Genomic DNA, 26,598 nt, shown 5'->3' with positions numbered 1-26,598 from the left:
CTCTACCTCCTCCCTTTTCCACTTGCCCCCTCCATTTTTGTGGTAGTGCCGCAATCAGTTGGTTGTAAATTTGGATTGAGCAGATATTCCCAAATATATTCGATAACTACTCCGTTTCTATTCATAATATCAGTAACAAATATAATAAATGTTTTTTTATTAATCAGTATACTTGAATTTAACCATAACATTTGTTCTATCTTTTCTGGAGGATAAAGCTGAAATTGTAACCAGCTTTGTTTGGCTTGTTTAAGAAAGGGCGATACTTGAAACAAAATGTAATTTCCAACTAGTCAGAAATGAGAAGTTGTAATATGTATTAAGGCAAAAAGGCAATTTTTGAACAAAGAATGAGCCTTTCTTAAGAATCTACTAGAGAACCATTTTGGGGTTAAGTATACTTTATGTATGAGGGAAGCTTTTAATGAGAGGTTTATAGCTTCAATATTGAATAATTTAAGAACCCCAAACTCATTATATAAATAGGTATGTTTAGTTGTCTGGCTTACTATTTCAAATAAAATATTTTTTGCTCATATGATTTAAAAAGTCATCTGGAGTAGGCAGTGCCATTAGTAAGTAAGTAAACTGTGATAGGACCAAAGAGTGATTTTTTTCCATAAATAGACAAGTATTTACCTCATGGTTGCAGAATCTTATCTATTTTTGCTAACTTTCTATTGAAATTAATTACGTTTTTTGAGATGTAAATACCAAGTATGTCTACTTCACCATCCGCCCATTTTATCGGTAAACTACACGGTAATGTAAACACTGTATTTGTTAACGATCCAATACGTAATATGGTACACTTGTCATAATTAGGTTTTAATCCAGAGGCTAGAAAAGTGACCAAGATCTTCAATGAGACAGGGATCCAGACTGCAGATTTAAGAAAAAACTAGAATCATCGGCATACAATGACACTTTTGTTTTTATCCCCTGGATTTCTAACCCCTTGATGTTCTTGTTCGATCTAATATTAATAGCTAGCAATAATAAATAGATATGGAGACAACGGACAGCCTTGTTTGACTCCTCTTAATCTCAATACTTTCTGAGAAGTAACCATTATTTATTATTTTACATTTGGGGTTGCTGTACATAACTTTAACCCATTGTATAAGAGATTCACCAAAATGTAAGTAATCCAGGCATTTATATCAATTAAAGTCATACTTCATCAAACGCCTTTTCAAAATCTGCTATGAAGACCAGGCCTGGTATCTTTGTTTCATAATATTCAATTGTTTCAATTAATTCTCATATCTCCAATATGTCGTTCATGTAAAAATACCTGTCTGATCAGGATGAACAACATCTGGTAAAAACCTTTTTTATTCTATGTGCTATGCATTTCACCAGCATTTTCACATTGCAACATTGAAGTGTTAGAGGCCTCTAGTTTTTTAATGGACTGGATCTTTATACTTACCACCTGGGTCCTGTTTTAGTAGTAATGAAATCAGACCATTTTTATTAGAGTAATTAAAACATGCTAATAATGGATATTTGAGTACATCAAAAAAAGGTCTGATATATCGTCAAGCCCTGGTGTTTTTTCACACGGATAGTACTTTATTGCCTCAAAAAGATCCTCTGCTGTAAATTGGCCTTCACGCAGATCTTTCTGTAAATCTGTTAATTTTACATTATTATTAGGAAAGAGATCCTTACAGTTAACATCATTCAGTGGAAATGGAGGAGACAAAAGAAAACATATGCTTAAAATATTTTGCTTCCTCGTTCAAAATATAATTTGATAATTTGATGCATCATTTGTAATGAGTTTCTGTAAATTATTAGAATTTCTGTTGAAGATTCAAGATTTTTTGTTGCATTTTTCACAATTTTCTGTCAATTCGTATTATTTTGGTAATAAATTACACCTGATCATTCTTGAATAAGTACCTCCAATTCTTTTTGTTTTCCTCTAACCTATGTTGTGCCTCTATAGTACAGTTTCCATTACTACCTGCGCTGTTGCTTCCTATTTCCTTTATTAGTGTAATCTCTTTTGACCTAAACTGCTTTAGTTTTAATGATAATTATTGTATTGAATGGCCTCAAAGTACATTTGAAAGTGTCCCATACAATAAGAAGATTGGCTGTACTTATGTTGTACAAAAAAAGTTAATTATTAATTATTTTGTCTTTGTTAAGAACAAATTGTCATCCATTGTCATGCCAGCAAGAACGAGACTAGGAAGTAGTCTCCTATGTAGATATCACGAGGTCATGGTTTTTCAACCTCCGTTTATCCAGTAGTTCTAATGTATCCATGACCTTTGATCTCCTTAAGTGCTTGAGGGTGATAGAGGGATTTCCTTTATGATCCATTGAGGTAATTAAAACTGTATTATAATCTCCAACCATAATGATAGATTTTCATTGCTTGTGAGCTCAATATATATATATATATATATATATATATATATATATATATATATATATATATATATATATATATATACACACATACACACACAGTTGAAGTCAGAAGTTTACATACACTTAGGTTTAAGTCATTAAAACTAGTTTTCCAACCACTCCACAAATTTCTTGTTAACAAACTATAGTTTTGGTAAGTCAGTTAGGACATCTACTTTGTGTATGACACAAGTAATTTTTCCAACAATTGTTTACAGACAGATTCTTTCACTTATAATTCACTTTATGACAATTCCAGTGGGTCAGAAGTTTAAATACACTAAATTGACTGTGCCTTTCTCAGCTTGGAAAATTCCAGAAAATGATGTCATGGCTTTAGAAGCTTCTGATAGGCTAATTGACATCATTTGAGTCAATTGGAGATGAACCTGTGGATGTATTTCAACCTGTTTGTAGGTGACCAAGTACTTATTCTCCACCATCATTTGCAAATAAATTCATTCAAAATCATACAATGTGATTTTCTGGATTTTTTTAAAGATGTTGTCTGTCATAGTTGAAGTGTACCTATGATGAAAATTACAGGCCTCTCTCATCTTTTAAGTGGGAGAACTTGCACAATTGGTGGCTGACTAAATACTTTTTTTGCCCCACTGTATGTATATATATATATATATATATATATATATATATATATATATATATATATATATATATATATATATATTCAAAAAAGTGTGGATCATCATTATTTGGCCCATATAGATTTAATAGGCCAAATCTGTTTTTGGTCCAATAGCATATTTGAAATTTTCCATCTTCCTTGCAGATCTGTTTGCACAATCGGATCAAAATTTGTATTAATTAATATAATCACCCCTTTTGAGTTTCTTTGCCCATGACAAAAAATATATTTCTCCTTCCCAGTCCTTTTTCCACCCAACCTCATCTATATTTGTAGAAAGAGTTTCCTGTAAACAATAGATATTATATTCTTTCTCTTTTAGTTGTGTAAAAATGTATCGTCTTTTTTTATGATCTGCTAAGCCATTACAATTATAACTTGCTATACTTATTTCCACACTTACCAAGTTTCAGTTATACTTACCACAACCAATGTTTGTAAACTTACCATTAAAAAGCACCATGATGGTTAAGTGTCCATATAAACTCAGCAAAAAAGAAACATCCCTTTTTCAGGACCTTGTCTTTCAAAGATAATTAGTTAAAATCCAAATAACTTCGCAGATCTTCATTGTAAAGGGTCTGTTTCGGGGCCTCCCGGGTGGCGCAGTGGCCACCAGAGACTCTGGGTTTGCGCCCAGGCTCTGTTGCAGCCGGCTGCGCCCGGGAGGTCCGTGGGGCGACGCACAATTGGCCTAGCGTCGTCCGGGTTAGGGAGGGTTTGGCCGGTAGGGACATCCTTGTCTCATCGCGCCGACTCCTGTGGCGGGCCGGGCGCAGTGCACACTAACCAAGGTCGCCAGGTGCACGGTGTTTCCTCTGACACATTGGTGCGGCTGGCTTCCGGGTTGGATGCGCGCTGTTTTAAGAAGCAGTGTGGCTTGGTTGGGTTGTGTTTCGGAGGACGCATGGCACTAGAGACAACAAACCTGTTGACAATACCTAATAAATACCTTATCCATGTCAACAGGTTTGCTGTCTCTAGTGTGTGGCGGGCTGGCTAACACTGGGGATAAAGGGATTCAAGTTAACGGTAGAATTAACACCATCCCAACCGTGAAGCATGGAGGTGGAAACATCATTCTTTGGGGATATTTTTCTGCAAAGGGGACAGGACGACTGCACCGTATTGAGGGGAGGATGGATGGGGCCATGTATCGCGAGATCTTGGCCAACAACCTCCTTCCCTCAGTGAGAGCATTGAAGATGGGTCGTGGCTGGGTCATCCAGCATGACAACGACCCAAAACACACAGCCAGGGCAACTAAGGATTGGCTCCGTAAGAAGCATCTCAAGGTCCTGGAGTGGCCTAGCCAGTCTCCAGACCTGAACCCAATAGAAAATCTTTGGAGGAATTGAAAGTCCGTATTGCCCAGCGACAGCCCCGAAACCTGAAGGATCTGGAGAAGGTCTGTATGGAGGAGTGGGCCAAAATCCCTGCTGCAGTGTGTGCAAACCTGGTCAAGAACTACAGGAAACGTATGATCTCTGTAATTGCAAACAAAGGTTTCTGTACCAAATATTAAGTTCTGCTTTTCTGATGTATCAAATACTTATGTCATGCAATAAAATGCAACTTAAATACTTAAAAATCATACAATGTGATTTTCTGGATCTTTGTTTTAGATTCCGTCTCTCACAGATGAAGTGTACCTATGATTAAAAAAAATTACAGACCTCTACATGCTTTGTAAGTAAGGAAACCTGCAAAATCGGCAGTGTATCAAATACTTGTTCTCCCCACTGTATATCCAGTTTTTTTTTTATCTGCTCGCTCATGCTTGTAAAAAAAGCTCTGTCTTCTGGAGACATAGTCATAAAAACGTTCCACTCCAATGTTAAATTCGGAATTTTAGACGGTGGCTTTCCTCCTGTTTCGCTCGCAGAACTCGAGGAAAGGTATTCTCTTGTTTGCTTCGATGTATCAGTTTCTTTTCCGAACATATCAAAATGCTGATCAATAAATTGGTAGAGATTCTCTTTATTTTCCACAATGTTTGTTTGTTTCATTATCAGCTAATCCTAAATTTTTGTGATTAATTAATGGGACAAGCTGTGCCTGCCACGCTATCACCCTCTTTCCATGTGTTTTTAAGGATATATTCCTGGGGAATAGTTACAGGGGAGAGGAGGGGGGATGAATGAGCCAATTGTGAACTGGGGATGATTAGGTGGCCATGATGGTATGAAAGCCAGATTGGGAATTTAGCCAGGACACCAGGGTTAACACGCCTACTCTCACAAGTGCCATGGGATCTTTAGTGACCACAGAGTCAGTCCCATCCAAAAGACGGCACCCTACACAGGGCAATGTCCCCAATCACTGCCCTGGGGCAATGGGATATTTTTTTAGAACAGAGGAAAGGATGCCTTCTACTTGCCCTCCAACACCAATTCCAGCAGCATCTGGTCTCCCATCCAGGGACTGACCAGGACCAACACTGCTTAACTTCAGAAGCAAGCCAGCAGTGGGATGCAGGGTGGTATGCTGCTGGCAAAACATGGTAATGTTGCCATTGTTTATGAAAGTTTTTCGAAATAAACATGTCTCCAAGTCCCATATCACACACTCACAAACTTTAAATATGTGTGTACATTGTCCTATCAATCTGGGAGGAGCGCCTCATATCACATTCATTTGTACATGTCCACCATATACAAGTAAATCGCGGCAAAGTTCTTCTTTGTGGGTTTCATGGCAGACTACAAGCCAAAAAGGTGTATTACCTCCACTAACTGGACAGTGGTGAAAAAAAACAAGGTAAAAATCAAATCCATATGTGACAGGGAAACTAACTCAATCCACCCAAAATAAACCAATAAAAAAAACAAATTGACAAAACCAAGCCCCCAAAACAACCACTTCTACCCAGTGGTGGAAAAAGTACCCAATTGTCATACTTGAGTAAAAGTAAAGATACCTTAATAGAAAATTACAAGTAAAAATGAAAGTCACCCAGCCCAGTAAAATTCTACTTGAGTAAAATGAATGCTTAAGTATCAAAAGTAAATGTAATTGCTAAAATATACTTAAGTATCGAAAGTAAAAGTATAAATAATTTCAAATTCCTTTTATTAATCAAAGTGGGTGGCGCAGTGGTCAAAGGCACTGCATCTCAGTGCTTGAGGCGTCACCCTGGTTCGATTCCAGGCTGTATTACATCAGGCCGTGACTGTGCGCCACCCTATGGGACTCCCAATGGGCCCAGCGTCGTCCGGGTTTGGACGGGGTAGGCGGTCATTGTAAATAATATTGTTTTCTTAACTGACTTGCCAAGTTAAATAAAAAACATCAGAACACAGAAAAGATAACAAAAGCCCTTCGATGGTCATCAACTCAACGCAATAAATATGAATTATTTTCTAAATCGAGAGAAACAATGAGTGTTGAAATATATTTTACTATAAAGCAAACATGGAAAACACTGACGTCACATTATGCGCACGTAGTGAGCGACGTGGGGGGGATTGAAAAACGTAAACAACCACCGATTTGTTTGTTCTGTGAAACAAATGTCGCTGTTTTGAGGATAAGTAATTTATCAATATGTTGAAAAGGGTACCCAAGACAACATTAAAGTCTCTAATGAAGAAGAAAGCCCACATTCGTGTAGGCACAGCCGCAGATGCAATGGTATGTTTGAAAATGCCATCGTAGCTAACTGTCGTTACTAACAATTCTAGCCAGCGAGGCTAACGTTAAAATATTGTTTTCAAACGAATAGTTTTAAGGTACATGCAAACATAGCTAACGTTAGTTTTGTAACTTAGCTTAACCAGCTACTGTAGTAGGATAGTTAACCATCGGTGTCTGAAACGGAATGTTCCTCTCCTAGGTCGAGCTGAACGTGCTGCTGTTTCTGCATAGCCTCGCAGAAGAGGCGAGGACCAAAGCTTTTGAGGAGAAATCTGCGACTATCAAAGCACACCACGTCAAAGCAGTATCCAAGGTATTGGTTACTGAACAACATTGGGTGGTAGGACACACAGGGTGCATTTCAATGGTCTAAAGCACAGGTGTCAAACTCATTCCATGGAGGGCGTAGTGCCTGCGGGTTTTCAGTCCTCCCTTGCACTTGATTGATCAATAAGGTCATTGATTAGTTAGGAACTCCCCTCATGTGGTTGTTTAGGTCTTAATTAGACACAAATTGAAAGTAACAAAGACCAGCCCTCCATGGAATGAGTTTGACAACCCTGTTGTAAAGGGCCTCCTCTCCTTCATTAACACTGATCTGAAATAGCCTGGACAGCCCAATATTAGACCTCTGATTTAATTAAGGTGGGAGTGGTTGCTGAGTTTGAATTAAGCAGCGCGTCGAGTAAATTTGGTCTAGAGGAATGTTCTGAATGGACAACAGTAGTATTGAAAACTGGAACAAAAGGAAACTGGAGTAGGGGACACGTGTGTAAAATATAATGAATCGTGTTCGTTGAGTAAGGATGCGTATGTGGGAAACCCGATTGAGGTGTCAAAGGGTAGGTCTGTCAGAGTGACCAGGAGTGGTGTAATTTTGATGAATTGTATTTCTGAAGAACAGAGGAAGACTGCAGTGGGCCTCAGAAGAATCCGAACAACAGAAGTTTTGAACCTTGGAGTAGCGCACCAGTCAAAGGAGTCATCTCAAGGGTGACGTCGGATGTTCAGGTTAAATACCTGAAGGGAATTCCTGGTGTGGTTGGTGCCCAGCGTCTGACCCACTGGGTGAATGGAGAAAGATAGTCTGTTGGTCCTGTTTTTTGATAAAGAGCAAATACCTATGCATGTGAAGCTTGGTTATGTAAGGTATGCTGTAAGAGCTTTTGTATTGTAGTGTAAGAATTGTAAAGGATTGGGCCATGTTTCAAGTGTGTGCAGACAGAGTATAGTGAAGAAAGGTGTGTAAAAGGATGATGGTGTTGCAATTGTGGTGGGATCCTGAGTGCCCTGTAAGGGTGAAGAAATTGAGGTGGCAAAAGTTAGCGGTCAATCGAAACTCCTATGTGGCGGCGATTTTTAAAAGAATTGAGAAAACAAGTGGTGCTAGTGAAGAGATGGTATTGGATACAACACAGCCTGTAGTCAATGTTTACTGCCAGACGAAAGGTGGATTTTGTTGCATTCATTGCCACAGAAGTTGAAGAAACTAGACATTGTGGCTGCAGCAGGAAAGATTTTGAGACAAAGATTTTACATCGAAAGACTTGCAAGGGGTACTGGCGCCGGAAGACACGCCCTCCCAGGTTCCCCTTGAGCCTATGTAGGGATCTGTTTGATTTATTTTTAACAAAGTTGGCTGATGTATTTATTATTTGGTAGTTCAGTTTTTTGGTGGAATCCTGTTTCCATCCTGCATAGTAGGTGGCGGGATCCACATACAATTGTGTGATCGCCAATATACCAATAAGAATGAGGTCTAAGGGCTTTCCATAGTGACTGTTGCCAGGTTTAGTTAAAATGTCTAGCCCAATGACAACTGAACTAGGCCCAAAATATGTTGCTCCAGCAAGAGTTGCCACATGTATCCAATATGTGGCTCCATATTAGCTAGCTAGTACTGTCTTTCTTACTTGCCATGATGTGTGCGCGTGCTGCTCTCCTCTCACTTGTGACTCAGCTGCATGCTGCAGCCCTCTCTCCAAGCACACAGACCCCCCCCCCCCCCCCACCTCAGAAAGAGATATGCCATGGTCTAATTTAAAAGTAGCAAAATAAAAAAAACTGTGACCAAAACATTTTCATAACATCGTTTTCAAAATAGCCCAATTGCGGAAAACTGTGGACATGGCAACCCTGGTCAGATAACTTATGGTCCAATGACTACCTGCTAGCAGTATATGTCCCGCGTTTGAAGCTACATCCATAATCGGTAGACGGTTCTGATTGTAGAATCGCAGTTTGCATTGCCGAGCAGTGTACAAGAAAGTATTAAATCCAGCTTTTAGGATGCTACCCCCTCCCCAAATCAAAATGTAATATGGATGCCAATGTCTAGCTTTGCGTGCACGCATTTCCTTTATTTCTCATGTGGGGCAGCACCTGCCTGTTTTGCCGGACTTATTAGATAACAGACCGGTGTGCGCAAAGCGAAAAACTAACATTAGCATCCATATTAGATTTTGGAGCGTAGCATCTAAAAACTGAATTTAATAGAACCGTCTACCGATTATGGAATCTAGCTTTGGACCGGGGACACATGCTGCTAGCAGGTACGGTCATTGGACCATGAGTTATGTCGAATGCAGTCGCTATGGAATGCCCTTAGACCTAGTCTCATTAAATAATGAAATCATTAATCAAACATCTAATATTGGGCTACCTAGGGTTTTCATATCAGAACGATGTAAATGAGGTTATTGAAATGTTGCCTTTTTCTTGAATCCTTTATAGACAGAGGGGTAAATTCCTGTGGTTGCTGTATAGACATGACAGATATCATCATAGTGAGTCATGTAGGATATCCTACATTTGTAGATGTCCTATTCCTTAAGTTAATTTGTCAGTTATGTTTCATGACTTTGAATGTGAAAAATAGCATCTTATCATGCTACTTTTAAAATGTCAATGATGTTTTGATCGTCTTTCCTTAGAAACTTCTAAAACGAGCCAGAGGGTGAAGTGGAGACACCTTTCTACAACATGATTCAACAACCCGATTTACAAGGCTTTTTTAAAGTCAAATTTGTCTGAGTTATAAATTTAACCTGTATTTTGTTTTATTTTCTTTAGTTTGAATCTTTAGTCTTTACTTTCAGACTGTTCACTAAGCATTGGCCTGCCGCCAAGACTTCTCCCAAATTCCTCACCTCTTCACGCTACATACATTATCTGCGTGTCGAGATGTTATCTCACTCATCTTTTATCACAGGGTTTTCTGAAGCCATGGCATTTGACATGTGTGGTATGTGTTCACTTTCCTATCAAATTGCTCAAGAAGACACTTATCTGGTAGTAATCTTATAGAGCCCTGTAGGTGGTCTGCTGTAGGGATGTTAAGTTTCTACATTGTTATAATCAGGTTTATTATGAGAATAACATTGAGGAAAAAATGCGCTGTAATTATACTAATGGACAGATGCCTCAAGTTTCTGTTTTTAGTGCTCTGCCTGCGCTCATCCTCATGCATAATCATATTTTGGTGGTTGTTAAACCAACAACCTAAGCCAGTGCAGAAAACCAACAATCTAAGCCCCCCCCCCCCCTGCTTATCTCTCTTGCTTTTCCCCCCAGAGATGAAAGGATGGGTGACATCTCACTCATTTGTTCTAGTCAATGAACTAAGTAGACCAGACCCGGCGGCTATCATGTTGGTGTCTTTGGGAGAGCCACCCCTTAAGTAGACCGGAACTGACAATTGTTTTCAATGGTTAACTGCCTGTGTAAGACATCTTCATTTATCCAGGACCCCCCCCCCCCCCCCCCACACAGCTGGGTTGATTTGCCGCCTCCTCTAGCGATTTGTTTTCCTCTGAATCTGATCTGGCGTTCCAGTGATGTAGGGGGGTTTCTGGGTGTGGAACCCCACCCCTCTGACCCCGACAGTCCCATTGTCTGCCCGTGACAGCCCACCCACCCGCGTGCTACCTAGCCTTACTGTCACTGACCCACAGATTCACATGGCTCCCCTTACTGTCATCAGCTCCTGCATGCTGCTCCAGTAAGACACTTACAGCAGAGCAGCTCATGTTCAGGGTCCAGATGCAGATGTAGGGTAAAAAAACAAAACAGATGTGATGTTCAGTGGGAACTGGAAAGGCAAAAACATGATTTTCCCAACACTGCATGAAAGCATATTTATACAGCTAGAAGAGGGTTCTGTTTGGTCTTAATATCAGTGTTATCTTGTCTTTGAGGGAACAACGTGAACATTTCTGTAATTTCACTGGGGAAATAAAGTAGTAATTTTCTTTTAATGTAAAAATGTGTGTGTGTGTGTATAGGAGAACCTGTTTTCAATTTGGTCTTCGACTCATCCAGCTCCAGTCTAGCAGCGTCTTTGGCTTTTGTCTCAACAGATAAATCCGCTGCAACGTCAACCCCATGAATGCTCCCTCTGATACCATTTTTTTACATTTTTTCCAGAAACCAGAAGTAGAACTTTAGATGAGATGTTATTAATCTCCATCCTCCCCTGCTGAAAAGCACATTCAAAAAAAGCACTATGGTGTCCATCTAGCTACCAACAGACAATAAATACATTGTGTTGTTCAGATGAGCTCTAGGTGAAGTAAACAGGATATTAGCTGATAGTCATAAAAAAATTAAGAGTTTCTGAGAGAGAGAGAGAGAGAGAACACTTCTTCTATGTAAAAGACACAAAGGCAAGTCTGTCGGGTGGTTTTTGCATCGGTTTGTGGTTCCCAGGCCATAATGTAAACTGGGATTCCAAACAATTATCCCTTTGGAAGTGTGTGTGGCTTTTGCCTGTTACCCATAGCGAACAGAAGTGGCAATGGTTGATGCTTTCTGACACCTTCCTGTCTATCTTTGTTTTGTTTTCTTGTCGGACGTTAGAAAGTCGCTCTGTATTTGAGAGTTTGGTTTTAGTTTTCTGGTAACATTCACTTCTGAGTTAATCTGAAACACAGTCTCAGCATAGTTTTGGGGCATAAACTTCAGGGAAAAGTCGTCAAGCTTTCAGTCAGCAATGTATTGTCGGAAATGTAGATACAAGGGGAATCCGGCTTCTTTTTGAAGTTTATATTTTTTCACTCAATCCAAGCTGCCAGGGTGACATTGACAGAGTGCCCGGTGTAAAATCTGTGAGGTGACTCACAAGTGCACTTATGCTCCTCTGTTTTAAATGAAACCAAATGCACTGACATATTTCTTACACATAGTCACCCAGTCATCCTCTTTTCATTAGAATGGGGGAAGACATGTGGCTGTGGAATGATGAAGGTATCTATGCAGATGAGGAGAATCCCAAGTAGGTGAAGCAGACTCAACAGGACAATACAAGTTAATAGGTCTACTTGAAGTGCTTACTTTAATGACAACTTTTGCATTGAGAACAGGTGTATGTGTGTGAGAAAATGAGTTTGTGAGTGAGACAGAGAGGGGGAGAAAGCAAACTCGCTGCTAACCCAAAACCTTGCATTAGGTTTGAGGTGCGACTATCATGATGTTCTGAGATGTTTTCATTCCTTATGGATTCTGACGGCATGGGTGATTTCATGGAATTTTTCTTGGATTTTTCTTCTGGAAAACAGATTTGTTCTCTAGCGTGCATACTGGGGTTGGGACCATTGTGGATGATGTTCTTTTAACACAATTCTGGGGGGAAAATATTTTTCAGTTATTTTATTTACATCAAAAGGTGACTTAGCTGTTGGACAAAGAACCTTAATTCCAAAGAGGGTAAAAATGCTAATTTGGGTACCATTTCTGATTTGGATTCTGCACTTCATGGATCTTATTAACGGACAATATTTCTCAAGACATCCACGACACAGACGTAAGTAGTCAACCGACACATTTTGATGTGACCGGATTGAAATGCGGACACCTGTTCTGCGTAATTATACGCACATTCAACTCCTCTTCATACATGTGTAAAAGCATGGACATTACTATGTGGGTGCAGTAAATTATACTTTCGGGGAACAATGCGGTCATATATTTTCATGGTTTATACGCGTTGGCTTACTATGTGAACCATACAACACATTGTAAAGTTTGGCTGAGGGTTTGATAAACCTCCTGTTTCTATTCTTGGAACATTAATGTGCCAGGGATAGTAAGTCACTACTCAGGTTTATGAGATTGGCTGTATACATTGAGTAGAGAGCATAATGATTTGTGATAATGTAGTTCTTCCAAAAAAGACTGAAGTTGTATGGGATTCAAGTTTGACCAAATTTCACATGCACGTGCTCAAGACATGTAACTGAATCCTCTCTTATCAAGGAACACATACACACGTGTGTGAGTGAAAGAACGAGAGAGACAGACACACACAGCCATAACACCAGCTCTTCTCTCCAGGTAGCTTAGTGGTGAGCAGGTTGTGTCATGCTGGCTGCCTGACATGCTCAGCGTTAAACGGCTGCCTGTCCTGTAAGCCCCGCCTCTTCTTCCATTTGAAGCATGATGGGATGCGGGAGAGGGGGACCTGTCTGCTATCCTGCCCCAGAGGTCACTATGGGACACGCTCCCCACATGTCAACACCTGCACCAGTGAGTCATGTGATGGATGAACAACACCGACACTCTTATGGAGTGTTGTGATAATAATGTCATACACAGTGTAATGCCCTGATCATGTATCCACTCTAACCATGGTCCCTGTCTGTGTCTCAGAGTGCAGGGAGGACTGTGTTTCCTGCTTCAACAGGAACTTCTGCACTCACTGTCACCAGGGCCACTACCTGTACAGAGGGAGGTGTGAGAACAGCTGCCCCGAGGGCCTGACCCCAAACACTGCACTAAGAGAGTGCAATGGTAAGTCTATAACACTACAGCTGAACTGTGATCTTCCTTCATAGTCATAATGTGTTCAAAGTCTGGCTAAAACTAATAAGATCCAGTATTGGTCGGCCAAGAATCTGGGCTTGGATGCATCAAAATCACACATTGTGGAAGAAGACATATAAAGTACATATTTACAGTAGGGAGAGAGATCTATATAGAAATGCGTCTCTTAACGTCTATGTCCCTCCGTCCCAGATTGTCTAGTGGGCTGTGAGGTGTGTGTGACAAGGAACACCTGCACCAGCTGTAGAGCAGGACTGTACCTCCTGCATGGCCAGTGCCATCATACCTGCCCAGGGGGGTTTGAGCCTGATGGACAGCTCATGGAGTGCATTTCTCAAGGTTAGTGACTCTTTGTGTTCCCCCATCTCTGTACATGCCATTCCAGCCATCCCAATAGATCATTGATCGATCACTCTACAATACAAATTTGAGTGTACATTTTGTGTATCTATCTACCCTACAATGTCATGCCCCCATCTCTCTCTCTCAGTACACTGTAAGGTGGGAGAATGGGGAGACTGGAGCCTCTGCTTTCGGAGAGGGAGGGACTACAGGAATTTTGTGGAGGTACGAAGACGAGAGGTCCTACGGCACCCCACCCTGTACGGCGACCCCTGCCCCAAAGTCAAAGAGTGGAGGAAATGTGTCATCAAAAGGAGACTGAGTCCAGGTATACTGGTGATCAAAGTGAAATGTTTGACTTATTTCAGTTTTCACACATCTTGCATTGTCCTCTCCCTTTCCACAGGAAGATCAAATGGCAAAGGCATTAGGCCAACAGAACATTGATGCAAGATCATTGGTGGGAGCAAAATAATAGCAAGTGGCAGATGTGATCCAAAACAGGATGGAAGGACAGGAGGACTGGATTAACTGGTTTGAAAGAGAGACCTCCATTGCCTGAACCTCAGTCGTTTCTGTAGTCAGGAACAGTGTGCAACAATTTATTCCTCTATGTTTGTGACCAGCTGTTGACCTGCCTTGGTTGAGAGACCTTGGAGAAGATAACATTATCATCTGCTCTAGAATTTTGTGTTCAATTTTTTTTTTGCTCATTACGACATGTCACCCACACGATCCATTCCAGGAAAAGGTCATTAACTTGATATGGACTGAATTGAGCAGTGTTCAAAAAGCAAAGTGTGTTATTCTAATTCGTTTTTTTTTGTTTCTATTATGATGGTGGCTAGCCCACTTGTTCTACATGTGTAGCATTTCTCTGTATAGCAAGTCAAATTGAAACTATTGATTCCTTTTCATGATTGCAATCATTGTTATAGACCTACATAAAATGTTTGTGTAGGAGATTTTATAGTAAATTACAGTATATTGTCTTCACAAACATGAAAAATGAAAATGAATGAAAAATGAACCAAAAAACGTTATTAGGTGGAAAGCCTACTCCAAAGATGTCTATAGCTAGCTAAATAAAACACATTCTATACAATATGTTCTATACATGTTCTCCTACATTAAGACGGCAGGTAGCCTAGCGGTTGGAGCGTTCAAATCCCTAAACCGACAAAGTGAAAAATCTGTCGATGTGCCCTAGCCCTTGATCATGACTCAGTTCCATTCCATTACACATAAGAGTCATTTGACGAAGGCGTGTTCTGTACAGGGATGCTCAATCTGAACAGTAACAAGCGTCGCTTGCTGTAAATTATTGGCATCATAAGGACCTTATCTTCCATAGCAGAAAAAAATACAAGGTTAAATTGATACACACATTGGTACAGTTAGGGTTAGTGTTCTCATACCGCCATATCTGTTATGGGTGTAAGATGGCACAGTGATGCCATCTGTTGGTAAATGTTCATTACTGCAACTCTTGTGTTTTACCGGGGTGCTTCAGATACCCGGATGTGTTGTGATGTACTGAACAAGACTGGTTACTCGCATCAATGCCTCTGTCTCGTCATTTAGCATTCAAACATGGTGTCAGAGTCGGATAACTAACCATGCTTTCCGCAAATTAGAGTCACCTGCTCTGGTTTACAAACAAATGCTTATTTGTGTAAAATTTCGCCCGGGATTGGCCTTAAGCTAGAGTGAGTTTGCTAGTTAGCTTCAGTGTTGTTAGCATCGGTTAGACATGGCAGCGAACATTCCCCCTCCCGCCGTTATGAAGCTCAGCGGGGATTGGAGCACGAACTGGGATACGTTTAGAGGTGAATGGGAGGACTACGCGCTAGCAACGGGACTTCTGGAAAAGGAAGATGAGGTAGTGGCTGCCACTTTGAGGACTATAATGGGAACTGAATGCCGACACGTATACAAACACAACCTGAACCTAACAGCAGCACAGCAAGGTAACGCTATAGCTATTCTTGATGCTCTTGAACATTACTTTACGCCAGCAAAAAACGTCATCTACGAGCGTTATGTTTTCGGTCGTTGCAAACAGGAGGACGGGGAGTCCATTGACAGCTTTGTCACTAGGTTAAGGGAAAAGGCAGCTACATGTGACTGGTGCTTTAAGAGATGAACTGATCAGAGATACGATTGTGCTTGGCATAACGGATGAGGGCACCCGCAGACGTTTGCTGAGAGAACGTGACCTGACGCTGGCCTTGGCAGTGGAGACATGCCGTGCAGCAGAGCTTACTGATATACGGATGAGGTCCATGGAGCTAGAAAGGCAACATACGGACAATGTAAATGCTACATTCAGACAGCCAGTAAAGAAATTCCCCTTTGCCACAGCTAATGCTAATACTACAGCCAACTCTGCAGTAGACAACCCCAATACATGCCGATATTGTGGCATTTCTCATGGACGAGGAAAAGAACACTGCCCAGCCTATGGAAAAATATGCAAATCCTGTGGTACAGCTAATCACTTCGCAAGGGTCTGCATGAAAAGCAAGAGAAAGGAGGGTAAAGTGCACTCCATGGAAACAAACACAGATGAAGGGAACGACAGCACAGAGGATGTATATGCTAGCGAGTGCATAGGGGCAGTGAGGGCAAAAGGACAAAAGTGGTTTGTCACTCTGCTACTTAATAATAAACCACAGCAATGCCAGCTAGATTCAGGGGCCACATGCAACGTTATGAGCCTTAAAGACAAAAGGAGGCTTGCGCCCAGAGACAAACTCACACAGAGTAGCACCAAGCTGAAACTGTATTCAGGCCAGTTCATGACCTCTTTAGGCCTGTTTGTGACAGAGTGTGTTTTACGTGGCCAGAAATACACCCTTGAGTTTGAAATAGTTGAGGCTAGTCAACAGCCATTACTGTCAGGTTCTACATGCGAGCGCCTTGGACTTATTAACTTCACCATCCCAGCTGATCTTAACATTATTGACAAAGTCCAGGCTGGGCCCCTGAGCAAGGAGACACTCCTAAGCAAGTACCATGATGTCTTCAACGCACCGGTCGAGTCAGTTCCTGGGGAAGTCCACTTTGAGTTGGACGCAGAAATCCAGCCTGTCCAGTGTGCACCCCGCAATGTACCAGTGGCCATGAAAGCAGCTACGAAGGCTCAGCTTGACAAATACGAAGCAGATGGCCACATCATATCCGTCACCGAGCCTACGGACTGGATAAGTAATATGGTTATCGTCAAGAAACCAGACAAGCTACGGATATGCATTGATCCTAAACACCTCAACCGGGCTCTGCGACGTTCACATTACATTATGCCCACGTTGGAGGATGTTCTTTACAAGCTCCCAAAGGCCAGAGTCTTCACGCTCGTGGATGCCAGAGATGCCTTTCTGCAGTGCAAGCTCGACGAGCCCAGCAGCTACATGACCACCTTTTGGACACCCTGGGGCAGGAAGAGGTGGTTGAAGCTTCCGTTTGGTGTCTCCGTGGCTCCAGAGGTGTATCAGCGGAAACAGCATGAGCTGTTGATGGGACTTAGTGGCGTGGAACCCATAGCAGATGACATTCTCGTAGTGGGCTGTGGGGACAGTGATGAGGAGGCAGAATGTGACCATGACGCCAAGCTGCTGGCCCTGATGGTCAGATGCAGACAGGTCAAGCTAAGGCTAAGCATAAAAAAGCTTCAGTTTAAAGTGCCAGAGGTCCGTTTTCATGGGCACATCTTGTCCTCCACCGGATTGAAGGCGGATCCTGAAAAAGTGAAGGCTGTCTTGGAAATGCCCCACCCATCTGACGTGAAGGGAGTGCAGCGCTTCGTCGGATTCGTCACCTACCTGGCCAAATTCCTACCGCGGCTCTCTGAAGTGTGTGAGCCACTGAGGAGGCTCATGGACAAGGACACCATCTGGCATTGGCTCCCAAAACATGACGCAGCGGTGAGGGAAATAAAACAACTGGTCACCCAGACACCTGTACTGCGATACTACAATGTGTCAAAACCTGTCACGATTCAGAGTGACTCAAGCCAGTATGGACTTGGCTGTTGCCTCATGCAGGAGGGCCAGCCTGTGGCATTCGCCTCTAGGGCACTCACCCCAACAGAGCAGAACTATGCCCAGATAGAGAAGGAGTGCCTCAGCATTGTGTTTGCATGCCAACGCTTCCACCACTACCTGTACGGGCGCGACAATATTACCGCAGAGACCGATCACAAGCCCCTTATTGCTATATTCAGCAAGCCTCTCCTGAATGCCCCAAAACGACTGCAGAGCATGCTACTGGCCCTACAAAACTACAACCTCAAGGTGGTGTATAAGCCAGGGCCAGAGATGTATGTGAGTGACACGCTCAGCAGGGCTACTGCATCAGGCACTCACACACGCTCCATGCATGAACAACACGCAGTGTGCAGCTTGCAAACAGAGCAAGTGGATGTTGAACACATCAACCAGGCTGACTACCTTAATGTTACGGACCAGCGCTTTATACAAATCAGACAGCACACAGACAGGGACGGGCAACTCCAGGCATTGAGGTCTGTGATTCTGATGGGCTGGCCCGACTGCAGGGAAGAAACTGCTTTAGCCGTCAGAGAATATTGGCCAATCAAAGAGGAGCTCAGTGTTCAAAACGGAGTGATATTCAAGAGTCAGAGAGTCGTTATTCCCCGGTCTCTGCGCCCTGAGATGTTGGCACGCGTGCACTCAAGTCACATAGGAGGTGAGGCCTGTTACAGACAAGCACGTGACACACTGTATTGGCCAGGAATGCAGAGTGAAATTAAAGACTATGTCAGTAAATGCACAATCTGCAATGAATATGCCATTGAGCAACAGAGAGAGACGATGATGTCCCACGAGCTACCGATGCGCCCCTGGCAGATAGTAAGTCTAGATCTCTTCCAGCACAGTGGCAAAGACTTTCTGCTGGTAGTCGATCATTACTCAGACTTTTGGGAGATCGACCTCCTCCCCGACCTCTCAGCAGAGACAACGATCAAACGCTGCAAGGCTCAGTTTGCCCGCTATGGACAGCCAGATAGGGTAATTTCAGACAATGGACCCCAATTCTCCGGAGTTGAGTTCCGAAAATTTGCTGCAGGATGGGAATTCGAGCACGTCACTTCATCACCACGACACCCAAAAGCTAATGGGAAGGCAGAGTCCGCAGTAAAAATCGCAAAGAACCTCTGCAAAAAGGCTCTGCGAGAGGGCAAAGATGCTTGGAAAGCAATCCTGCAGTGGCGCAATACCCCGACAGAAGGCATGGACAGCAGCCCGGCACAGCGCCTCATGGCACGGCGCTTAAAAGCAGCTCTGCCAGTAGCCAGCACTCTCCTGGAGCCATGTGTGGTGACAGACGTGCTGGTGAAGCTACGTCACAGGAGACAGGTCTCCAAGTTCATCTACGACAAATCAGCAAAAGACTTACCTGAGCTCAGGGTGGGTGAAACGGTGCGAATGAAGCCACTACCAGGGGACCGGACAGGCCTCTGGAGACTCGGATCCTGTGTACAGAAAGTGGCACCACGCTCCTACTTGGTCGAAGTGAATGGATCACTGTACCGTCGTAACAGGGTTGACCTTCGGATTGCTGAGACAGCACCTACTCAGAACCCTGATGGTCAAAGGGGTCGCATGACAAAAGACAGAACCCCAGCAAGTCACATGGGGCCTGAGGCACTGGGCGAAGAGCCAGGGGATCACAGGTCGGCCGCTCCCTCACCCATCAATTCTCCCCTTAGACATTCAGGTGACACGCCTGTGCGGGAACCCGCAGTCCTCGCAGACAAGCCCCCTGTCTTTTCACGATGCGGGCGTCTGTCCCAGCCACCAAAAAGACTTAATCTGTAGGTTTCCCATCAGGGATTGTTGACAGAGATAAAAGTGAAGAGAATATCAAAATGTGTTGTTGTTCTGGAAAAAAAAAAAAAAAAAAAAAAATACTAAACTGTTCATGTTGGAAATTGTTACTAGGTTTGTTTTGTTAGTGAATTGACACCTCCTGTCCTATTTTATTAAAGGGAAGATGTTATGGGTGTAAGATGGCACAGTGATGCCATCTGTTGGTAAATGTTCATTACTGCAACTCTTGTGTTTTACCGGGGTGCTTCAGATACCCGGATGTGTTGTGATGTACTGAACAAGACTGGTTACTCGCATCAATGCCTCTGTCTCGTCATTTAGCATTCAAACAATATCTCCATGTTACAGCGCTTGTTTATGGAAAACAGACAGCTATCTAGCATCCTCCGAACACCTGTGTGTAATGTACATGTGCAACTCGGGAAGTGTAGTTTTTTCGGTTGGAGACACTCATAGCTGTATGGATCTGTGCAAAACTGCTACTGTAAGTGTAACTTTTTTAGTTGAAGGATACTTTCTTGCTTATGAAAGCTAAGGGCCATATGTTTCAAAAGCGGTATTGCAAGCGATGAAAACGTTAAAACACAGTGTCGGGATTGTAGTTCACACGAGGCAGTCGTGGGCAAAGCTAATGCCTGAGAAATGTAAGGAGAACGCATAATGCTGCCTAGAGTTTTCAATAGCTAGATGTGCCCTTGAGCAAGGCACTTAAACTTGATTGATCCATGTTCGTTTCTGATAATGGCTGGCCGTGACCCTATTCTCCGAGGGTGTCTCAGGGAGTTGGGATATCAAAAAACACATTTCCATTTCACACATGCATATAGCTGACACACTTGTACATGTATGAAACAGGACAAATATAAGCACCCACATGTTATACGCAAGCAATAAAACATGAGGCCATGTGTTAATGCCAATGTATCATGGTTGTGATGTGGTCATAGCCACGAGGAGAAGCAGGCAAATAAAACCACCCACACGTAATGCTGTATGATCTACCTCCTCCGACGCTTGAGGTGGCAGACAGACCACGCAACGTCATCCCGTTACGTGTATGAATACACGGAAGGAGCAGGAACGTCAGTATTTTGCTTTGTTTTGGTAGAAGATATTTTAGTGATTACCTAGCGTTTATAGGTCGAAAACGATCAATAATTTGCGAATGATCTAAAAACATCACTGAGCGATGGTCAAACGCTATTCATGACAGGTGAGTGTGGAGGAAATTCGCTCGAGGTAGAAGACAGTCAAGCGGTGTGTCACTGACAACTGTGGCCTCCGAAGCTAACAGTAATTTGAAAGCAAAGCTTGTCAACAAGAAATGGCTACTGTACAGAAGCTAACTAGTTTGATGGCGACATCATACTATTGATGTGTGTATTTAGTAGCTAGCTATGTTCTTTATGGTGATTGTCCTTTTCGCTTTAGATTAGCAAAATGGCTAACGTTATAGCAACATCTCTCTAATTATAGCTAACCCGTGTTTTTATCTCTCTGGGAAAGAGTCCTGTCTCTTTTCAACAATATTTTTTTTCCATAGAGAGGAACTTTGAGAGAATACAGAATTTACCCTGATGTCATCCCAGTAACTGCGCTTGAGAGAGTAAGTAAAAAAAAATTCCATCATAGTAATTAGGGAAATATGATTGACACAAAATATTCTAGCCAGCTAAATCATCTGAAATTCACATTTGAGATATTTAGGCATATTGCTAATTGAGTCTCTCGTGACAGCTTGTATGTGATTTTGTTCAACTGGGAGCTGAGAATATTGCTTAAAATTAGTCCGCAGGACTGTCTTTTTCTGTGTCTCAGCATTAGCTTAATGATCTGTCTCCCCCCTCAGCATGGCGAGCTGTGGTGAGGTAGACCACACTGTGGACTCTGTGTCCTCTAAGGTGGAAGATGGAGGGGACGCCTGTACTGGTGACTCCCCCACCTCCCCTAAACCTTCGGCCAACCCCTTGCCGGAGTGTGCCATCTGCCTCCAGACTTGTGTCTACCCGGTTCGCCTGCCCTGCTGCCACGTCTTCTGCTTCCTGTGCGTTAAAGGAGCCTCCTGGCACAGCAAGCGCTGTGCTCTCTGCAGACAGGAAGTACCTGAGGACTTCCTGGAGCATCCCACCCTGCTGTCCCCAGAGGAGCTGAAGGCAGCAGCTGCAGGGGGGCGAGGAGGAGCCGGGCCGAGGAACGCTGGGGGAGACAATGCCTGGTACTACGAGGGGAGGAATGGATGGTGGCAGTATGACGAGAGGACCAGCCGTGAGCTGGAGGACGCCTTGGCCAAGGGCAGGAAGCGTGCCGAGATGCTGATTGCTGGCTTCCTGTACGTGGCTGACCTGGAGAACATGGTGCAGTACCGCCGCAACGAGCACGGTCGCCGCCGCCGCATGAAGCGTGACATGGTGGACATTCCCAAAAAGGGTGTAGCCGGACTCAGACTGGACCCTGACCCCGCCCCGCCAGTAGTTGCCATGGCAGCTGTTCTGGTCACAACAGCGACAGTGGAGCGGTCAAGCTCTGCTGACGGGGAGGATGTGACTGGACGGTCACAGGCAGGTCGCTCAGGGGTTCTCATCCCAGCTCCTCCTGTCAGACCCCCTACAGTCCTGGGGGCCCACCCTGCCACCCCAGCCTTCATCTCCCTGGAAGACTCTCTGTCCCAGCTCCTCATCAGCCAACCAGAGGGGGAAGAAGAGGAGGATGAAGAGGAGGTAGCTTCAAGCATGAGCCAGGCGTACGAGTCAGCATCTGGTAGCAGTGAGGATGAGGATGGTGGTGGTGATGAGGTAGGCCAGGGGTGGGACAGGGAGAGGAGGGGACGAGAAGTAGGAGTTCGACGGAGGACCAGATACAGACTCTTACAGCGGTGGCTCAGGGAGGTCCAGCCTGACAGACTGCCACCTGGTGGTGGGTCATCCAGCGGAGGCCTTACTGTGCGCTCACGCAGCCCTGACGGTCAGTGCAGTGTCACTGAGGTGTGACCACAACTGGACCACTGTCTCTGCACTCATCCCGGCTCAGCAAAAAAATGCATTCACTTCATGCCCATGGTGGTAGTGAAGAACCCAGGGGAAGATAGCAGATCAGCCATTTCCATTACATATACAGTTCAGTCAGGCACATATGCTAATCAATAGTTTATAATAATATGTCAGCCAGCAAGATTATGCAACATTGCACACAATGAAATAGCCCATACTGCTCCACTGTCTGCCACTGTAGCCATTTGAGCCCAAGTTAACCATGCGTTGGTACTAAATATTTGAAGAGAAATGGTGAAAGGATAAAGGTTTGAGATTTGGAGGGGACTTAACCTTTTAAATGTAGCATCCCATCTCTAACCGGAGGCAAAAAATAAATATCTTGTTTTGTTGTACATTGTTTTTTGCTGTAAGAAATGTATTTTCTCATCTCTATTGAGTGTGTGTGTGTGTGTGTGTGTGTGCGTGCTCTTTTGTCTGTGTATTGAGGTCATATTCCATTTTAATATAAAAAGTGTGTGCTTGTGTTGTTCTTTTGTCTGTGTATTGAGGTCATATTCCATCTTAATATAAAAAGTGTGTGCTTGTGTTGTGTGTGAAAGGTGATGAGAGCCTACTGGTCGAGAGGTCTTGAGAGTAGAGACGAGTGACGATTTCTATTACTTGTTCTAGTATTCTATGGAAACAGTGTGGATGGGAGATGTATTGTGAGTGCTAATGAGTCTGTTTTGAAGTTTGAACCTATTATTTGAACTCTTCTGTCAACAAAAAAGTATTTTTGACTTATTTAATATGATTTAACATGTGTGTGGTCTCTTTGTTTAACTGTGTTTTTGCAAAAACAATAAAGTTTGTCTTTGACATTAATTGAAAAGTCATGAGTTCAATGTTATTGGTAACTTAATGGGAATATGACAATTATTGGAAGGTGATAGCTATTACATATGCATATGACTTTGGATGATACAATATGCTCAGTGTGCATGAGCGTTGTGACTCAGCATTGTGAATTTACACCCGCAAGGTTTTTTTTATTCAACATTTTTGACCAGGCAGGTCAATTAAGACCAAATTCTAAAATCAGCTCAGTAGGTGGAAATTATGGGAAGTTCTATATCAGGAGACTTCCTCACTCAGATGAAAAATGACAAAATGAAACGGATGTTGATGGAAAAAGATGGTTAACCTGTGGTTACTTGGAGGCATGAGACAAACGCAATGACTCGTCTTTTCATCAAGTATAAAACAGAAACCTTTGCATGACAAAGACACTACTTGTTTGGATTGAAACATGTGAGTTGCTCTATTCCTCCTGCCTCTGACCATACAGAATGACTAAGCAGCAGGAAAATGAGGGAATTGTTTTGCAAACAAACTGATTGGATGAAAATTGTGTAGATGTTTCCCTGGATTCACTTGGTGTGTGGATCTTGATGAGCCTGTGGATAAGCTTTTTATGGCGGTTTTGGAGCAGTGGCTACTTCTTTGCTTTGGCCTTTCCGGTTATCTCGATATAGGACTCGTTTTATGGGGATATGGATACTTTTGTAACTGTTTTCCGACAGCATCTTCACAAGGTCCTTTGCTGTTGTTCTGCGATTGATTTACACTTTTCGCACCAAAGTATGTTCATCTCTAGGAGACAGAACGCGTCTCCTTCCTGAGCGGTATGATGGCTGCGTGGTCCCATGGTGTTAATACTTGCATATTATTCTTTGTACGTACTGGTGAAAGAGGTATTTTCAGGCGTTTGGAAATTGCTCCCAAGGATGAAACAGACTTGTGGAGGTCTACAATTTTTTGCCTGGTTTCTTTTGATATTCCCATGATGTCAAGCAAAGAGGCACTGGGTTTGAAGGTAGGCCTTGAAATACATCCACATCCACATGTACACCTCCAATTGTCTCAAATGATGTCAATTAGCCTATCAGAAGCTTCTAAAGCCATGACATCATTTTCTGGAATTTTTTAAGCTGTTTAAAGGCACAGTCAACTTAGTGTATGTAAACTTCTGATCCACTGGAATTGTGATACAGTGAATTATAAGTGAAATAATCTGTCTGTAAACAATTGTTGGAAAAATGACTTGTGTCATGCACGAAGTAGATGTCCTAACCGACTTGCCAAAACTATAATTTGTTAACAAGAAATCTGTGGATTGGTTGAAAAACTAGTTTTAATGACTCCAACCTAAGTGTATGTAAACTTCCGATTTCAACTGTACATAGTCATTGAACACTGGTCACTTTAATAGGGTTTTATGTATATACTGTGTTCCAGTCATGTCTAATCCTATATAACTTATTTAATATTTATTTATGGATGATGTGTGTATTGTTTTTTATTTTATTGCTTGGTATTACTGCACTGTTGGAGCTAGAAACACAAGCATTTCGCTGCACCTGCAATAACATCTGCAAATCTGTGTATGTGATGTCTAACTCCACCCACACGGTGTGCTCCTGCAGTCGTCTCAGCAGCTTTGCCCCGCTCAAAGATAACCACCAGAGTCTGTGGTGATGTAGGTGGGTGCTTCCATGGCTATGGCCTGTGTGGTCAAATCGCTATTCGTGACAGCTGCGTAATGATAGACGCCTCCAGCAACAGAACATACAGTAATTTCGGAAAGTATTCAGACCCCTTGCCTTTTTCCACATTCTGTTATGTTACAACCTTATTCTAAAATGTATTCAATTAAACATGTTCCTCATCAATCTACACACAATACCCCATCATTTTTTTCAAATGTATATATAAAAAAACTGAAATACCTTATTTGCATAAGTATTCAGACTTTTTGCTATGAAACTTGAAATTGAGCTCAGGTGCCTCCTGTTTCCATTGATCATCCTTGGGATGTTTCCAGCTGTGGTAAATGCAATTGATTGGACATGATTTGGAAAGGCACACACCTGTCTATATAAGGTCCCACAGTTAACAGTGCATGTCAGAGCAAAAACAAAGCCATGAGTTCGAAGGAATAGTCTGTTAAGTTCAGACATAGGATTGTGTTGAGTCACAGATCTGGGGAAGGGTAACCAAAAATGTTTGCAGCATTGAAGGTCCCAAAAAACACAGTGGCCTCCATCATTCTTAAATGGAAGAAGTTTGGAACCACCAAGACTCTTCCTAGAGCTGTCCGCCCGGCCAAACTGAGCAATCGGGGGAGAAGGGCCTTGGTCAGGGAGGTGACCAAGAGCCCGATGGTCCCTCTGACAGAGCTCCAAAATACCTCCGTGCAGATGGGAGAATTTTCCAGAAGCACAACCATCTCTGCAGCACACCACCAATCAGGCCTTTATGGTAGAGTGGCCACACGGAAGCCACTTCTCAGTAAAAGGCACATGACAGCCCACTTGGAGTTTCACAAAAGGCACCTAAAGACTCTCAGAATCTCTGGTCTGATGAAACCAAGTTTGAACCCTTTGGCCTGAAAGCCAAGCGTCACGTCTGAAAGAAACCTGGCACCATTCCTACGGTGAAGCATGGTGGTGGCAGCATCATGCTGTGGGGATGTTTTTCAGCAGCAGGGACAATGAGACTTGTCAGGATTGAGGGAAAGATGAACGGAGCAAAGTACAGAGAGATCCTTGATGAAAACCTGCTCCAGAGCGCCCAGGACCTCGGACTTTGGCGAAGGCTCACCATCCAACAGGAAAACAACCCTGAGCACAGAGCCAAGACAATGCAGGAGTGGCTTCAGGACAAGTCTCTGAATGTCTTTGAGTGGCCCAGCCAGAACCTGGACTTGAACCCAATCGAACATCTCTGGAGACCTGAAAATAGCTGTACCGCGACGCTCCACATCCAACCTGACAGAGCTTGAGAGGATCTGCAGAGAAGAATAGAATAATCTCCCCAAATACAGAGGTACCAAGCTTGT

General features: G+C 42.9%; 2 protein-coding genes across 6 annotated transcripts; both read left to right on the top strand.

The window, feature by feature from the left end:
• The first annotated feature begins 6,493 nt into the window (after positions 1–6,493).
• On the top strand, positions 6,494–14,982 carry LOC110522332 (R-spondin-3). Of its 2 annotated transcripts, none has more exons than XM_021600653.2 (7): positions 6,494–6,709; positions 6,912–7,025; positions 9,646–13,234; positions 13,358–13,498; positions 13,724–13,870; positions 14,022–14,201; positions 14,280–14,982. In XM_021600653.2, the coding sequence occupies exons 3-7, from the start codon at positions 13,153–13,155 to the stop codon at positions 14,318–14,320; spliced, it is 591 nt and encodes a 196-aa protein (XP_021456328.1). In that variant the 5' UTR covers positions 6,494–6,709; positions 6,912–7,025; positions 9,646–13,152; the 3' UTR covers positions 14,321–14,982. The 2 variants fall into 2 exon arrangements, with proteins under 2 accessions (XP_021456328.1, XP_036831813.1); XM_036975918.1 differs by lacking the exon at positions 6,494–6,709 and adding an exon at positions 9,446–9,498.
• Positions 14,983–20,118: 5,136 nt separating this feature from the next.
• On the top strand, positions 20,119–23,589 carry LOC110522331 (E3 ubiquitin-protein ligase rnf146). 4 transcript variants are annotated; one of them, XM_036975917.1, is made up of 3 exons: positions 20,119–20,212; positions 21,272–21,334; positions 21,578–23,589. In XM_036975917.1, exon 3 carries the CDS (start codon positions 21,579–21,581, stop codon positions 22,713–22,715), a length of 1,137 nt encoding a protein of 378 aa, XP_036831812.1. In that variant the 5' UTR covers positions 20,119–20,212; positions 21,272–21,334; position 21,578; the 3' UTR covers positions 22,716–23,589. The 4 variants fall into 4 exon arrangements, with proteins under 4 accessions (XP_036831812.1, XP_036831810.1, XP_021456327.2 ...); XM_036975915.1 differs by lacking the exon at positions 20,119–20,212 and adding an exon at positions 20,719–20,941 and having other exon boundaries at positions 21,235–21,334; XM_021600652.2 differs by lacking the exon at positions 20,119–20,212 and adding an exon at positions 20,720–20,941.
• Positions 23,590–26,598: the final 3,009 nt, after the last annotated feature.

This window comes from Oncorhynchus mykiss, chromosome 4, assembly GCF_013265735.2.
Source record: "Oncorhynchus mykiss isolate Arlee chromosome 4, USDA_OmykA_1.1, whole genome shotgun sequence".
Lineage (NCBI taxonomy): Eukaryota > Metazoa > Chordata > Actinopteri > Salmoniformes > Salmonidae > Oncorhynchus > Oncorhynchus mykiss.
Note: the sequence above shows the minus strand (reverse complement) of the source record. Positions and strands in the feature narration are given on the sequence as shown.

Bases quoted from the DNA above. Each gene is read 5' to 3' on its own strand.
- LOC110522332 (XM_021600653.2), top strand. From the start codon at position 13,153: ATGCGGGAGAGGGGGACCTGTCTGCTATCCTGCCCCAGAGGTCACTAT. The intron at 13,235-13,357 runs GTGAGTCATGTG...TCTGTGTCTCAG, and splicing joins ACATGTCAACACCTGCACCA to AGTGCAGGGAGGACTGTGTT. The intron at 13,871-14,021 runs GTTAGTGACTCT...TCTCTCTCTCAG, and splicing joins CATGGAGTGCATTTCTCAAG to TACACTGTAAGGTGGGAGAA.
- LOC110522331 (XM_036975917.1), top strand. From the start codon at position 21,579: ATGGCGAGCTGTGGTGAGGTAGACCACACTGTGGACTCTGTGTCCTCT.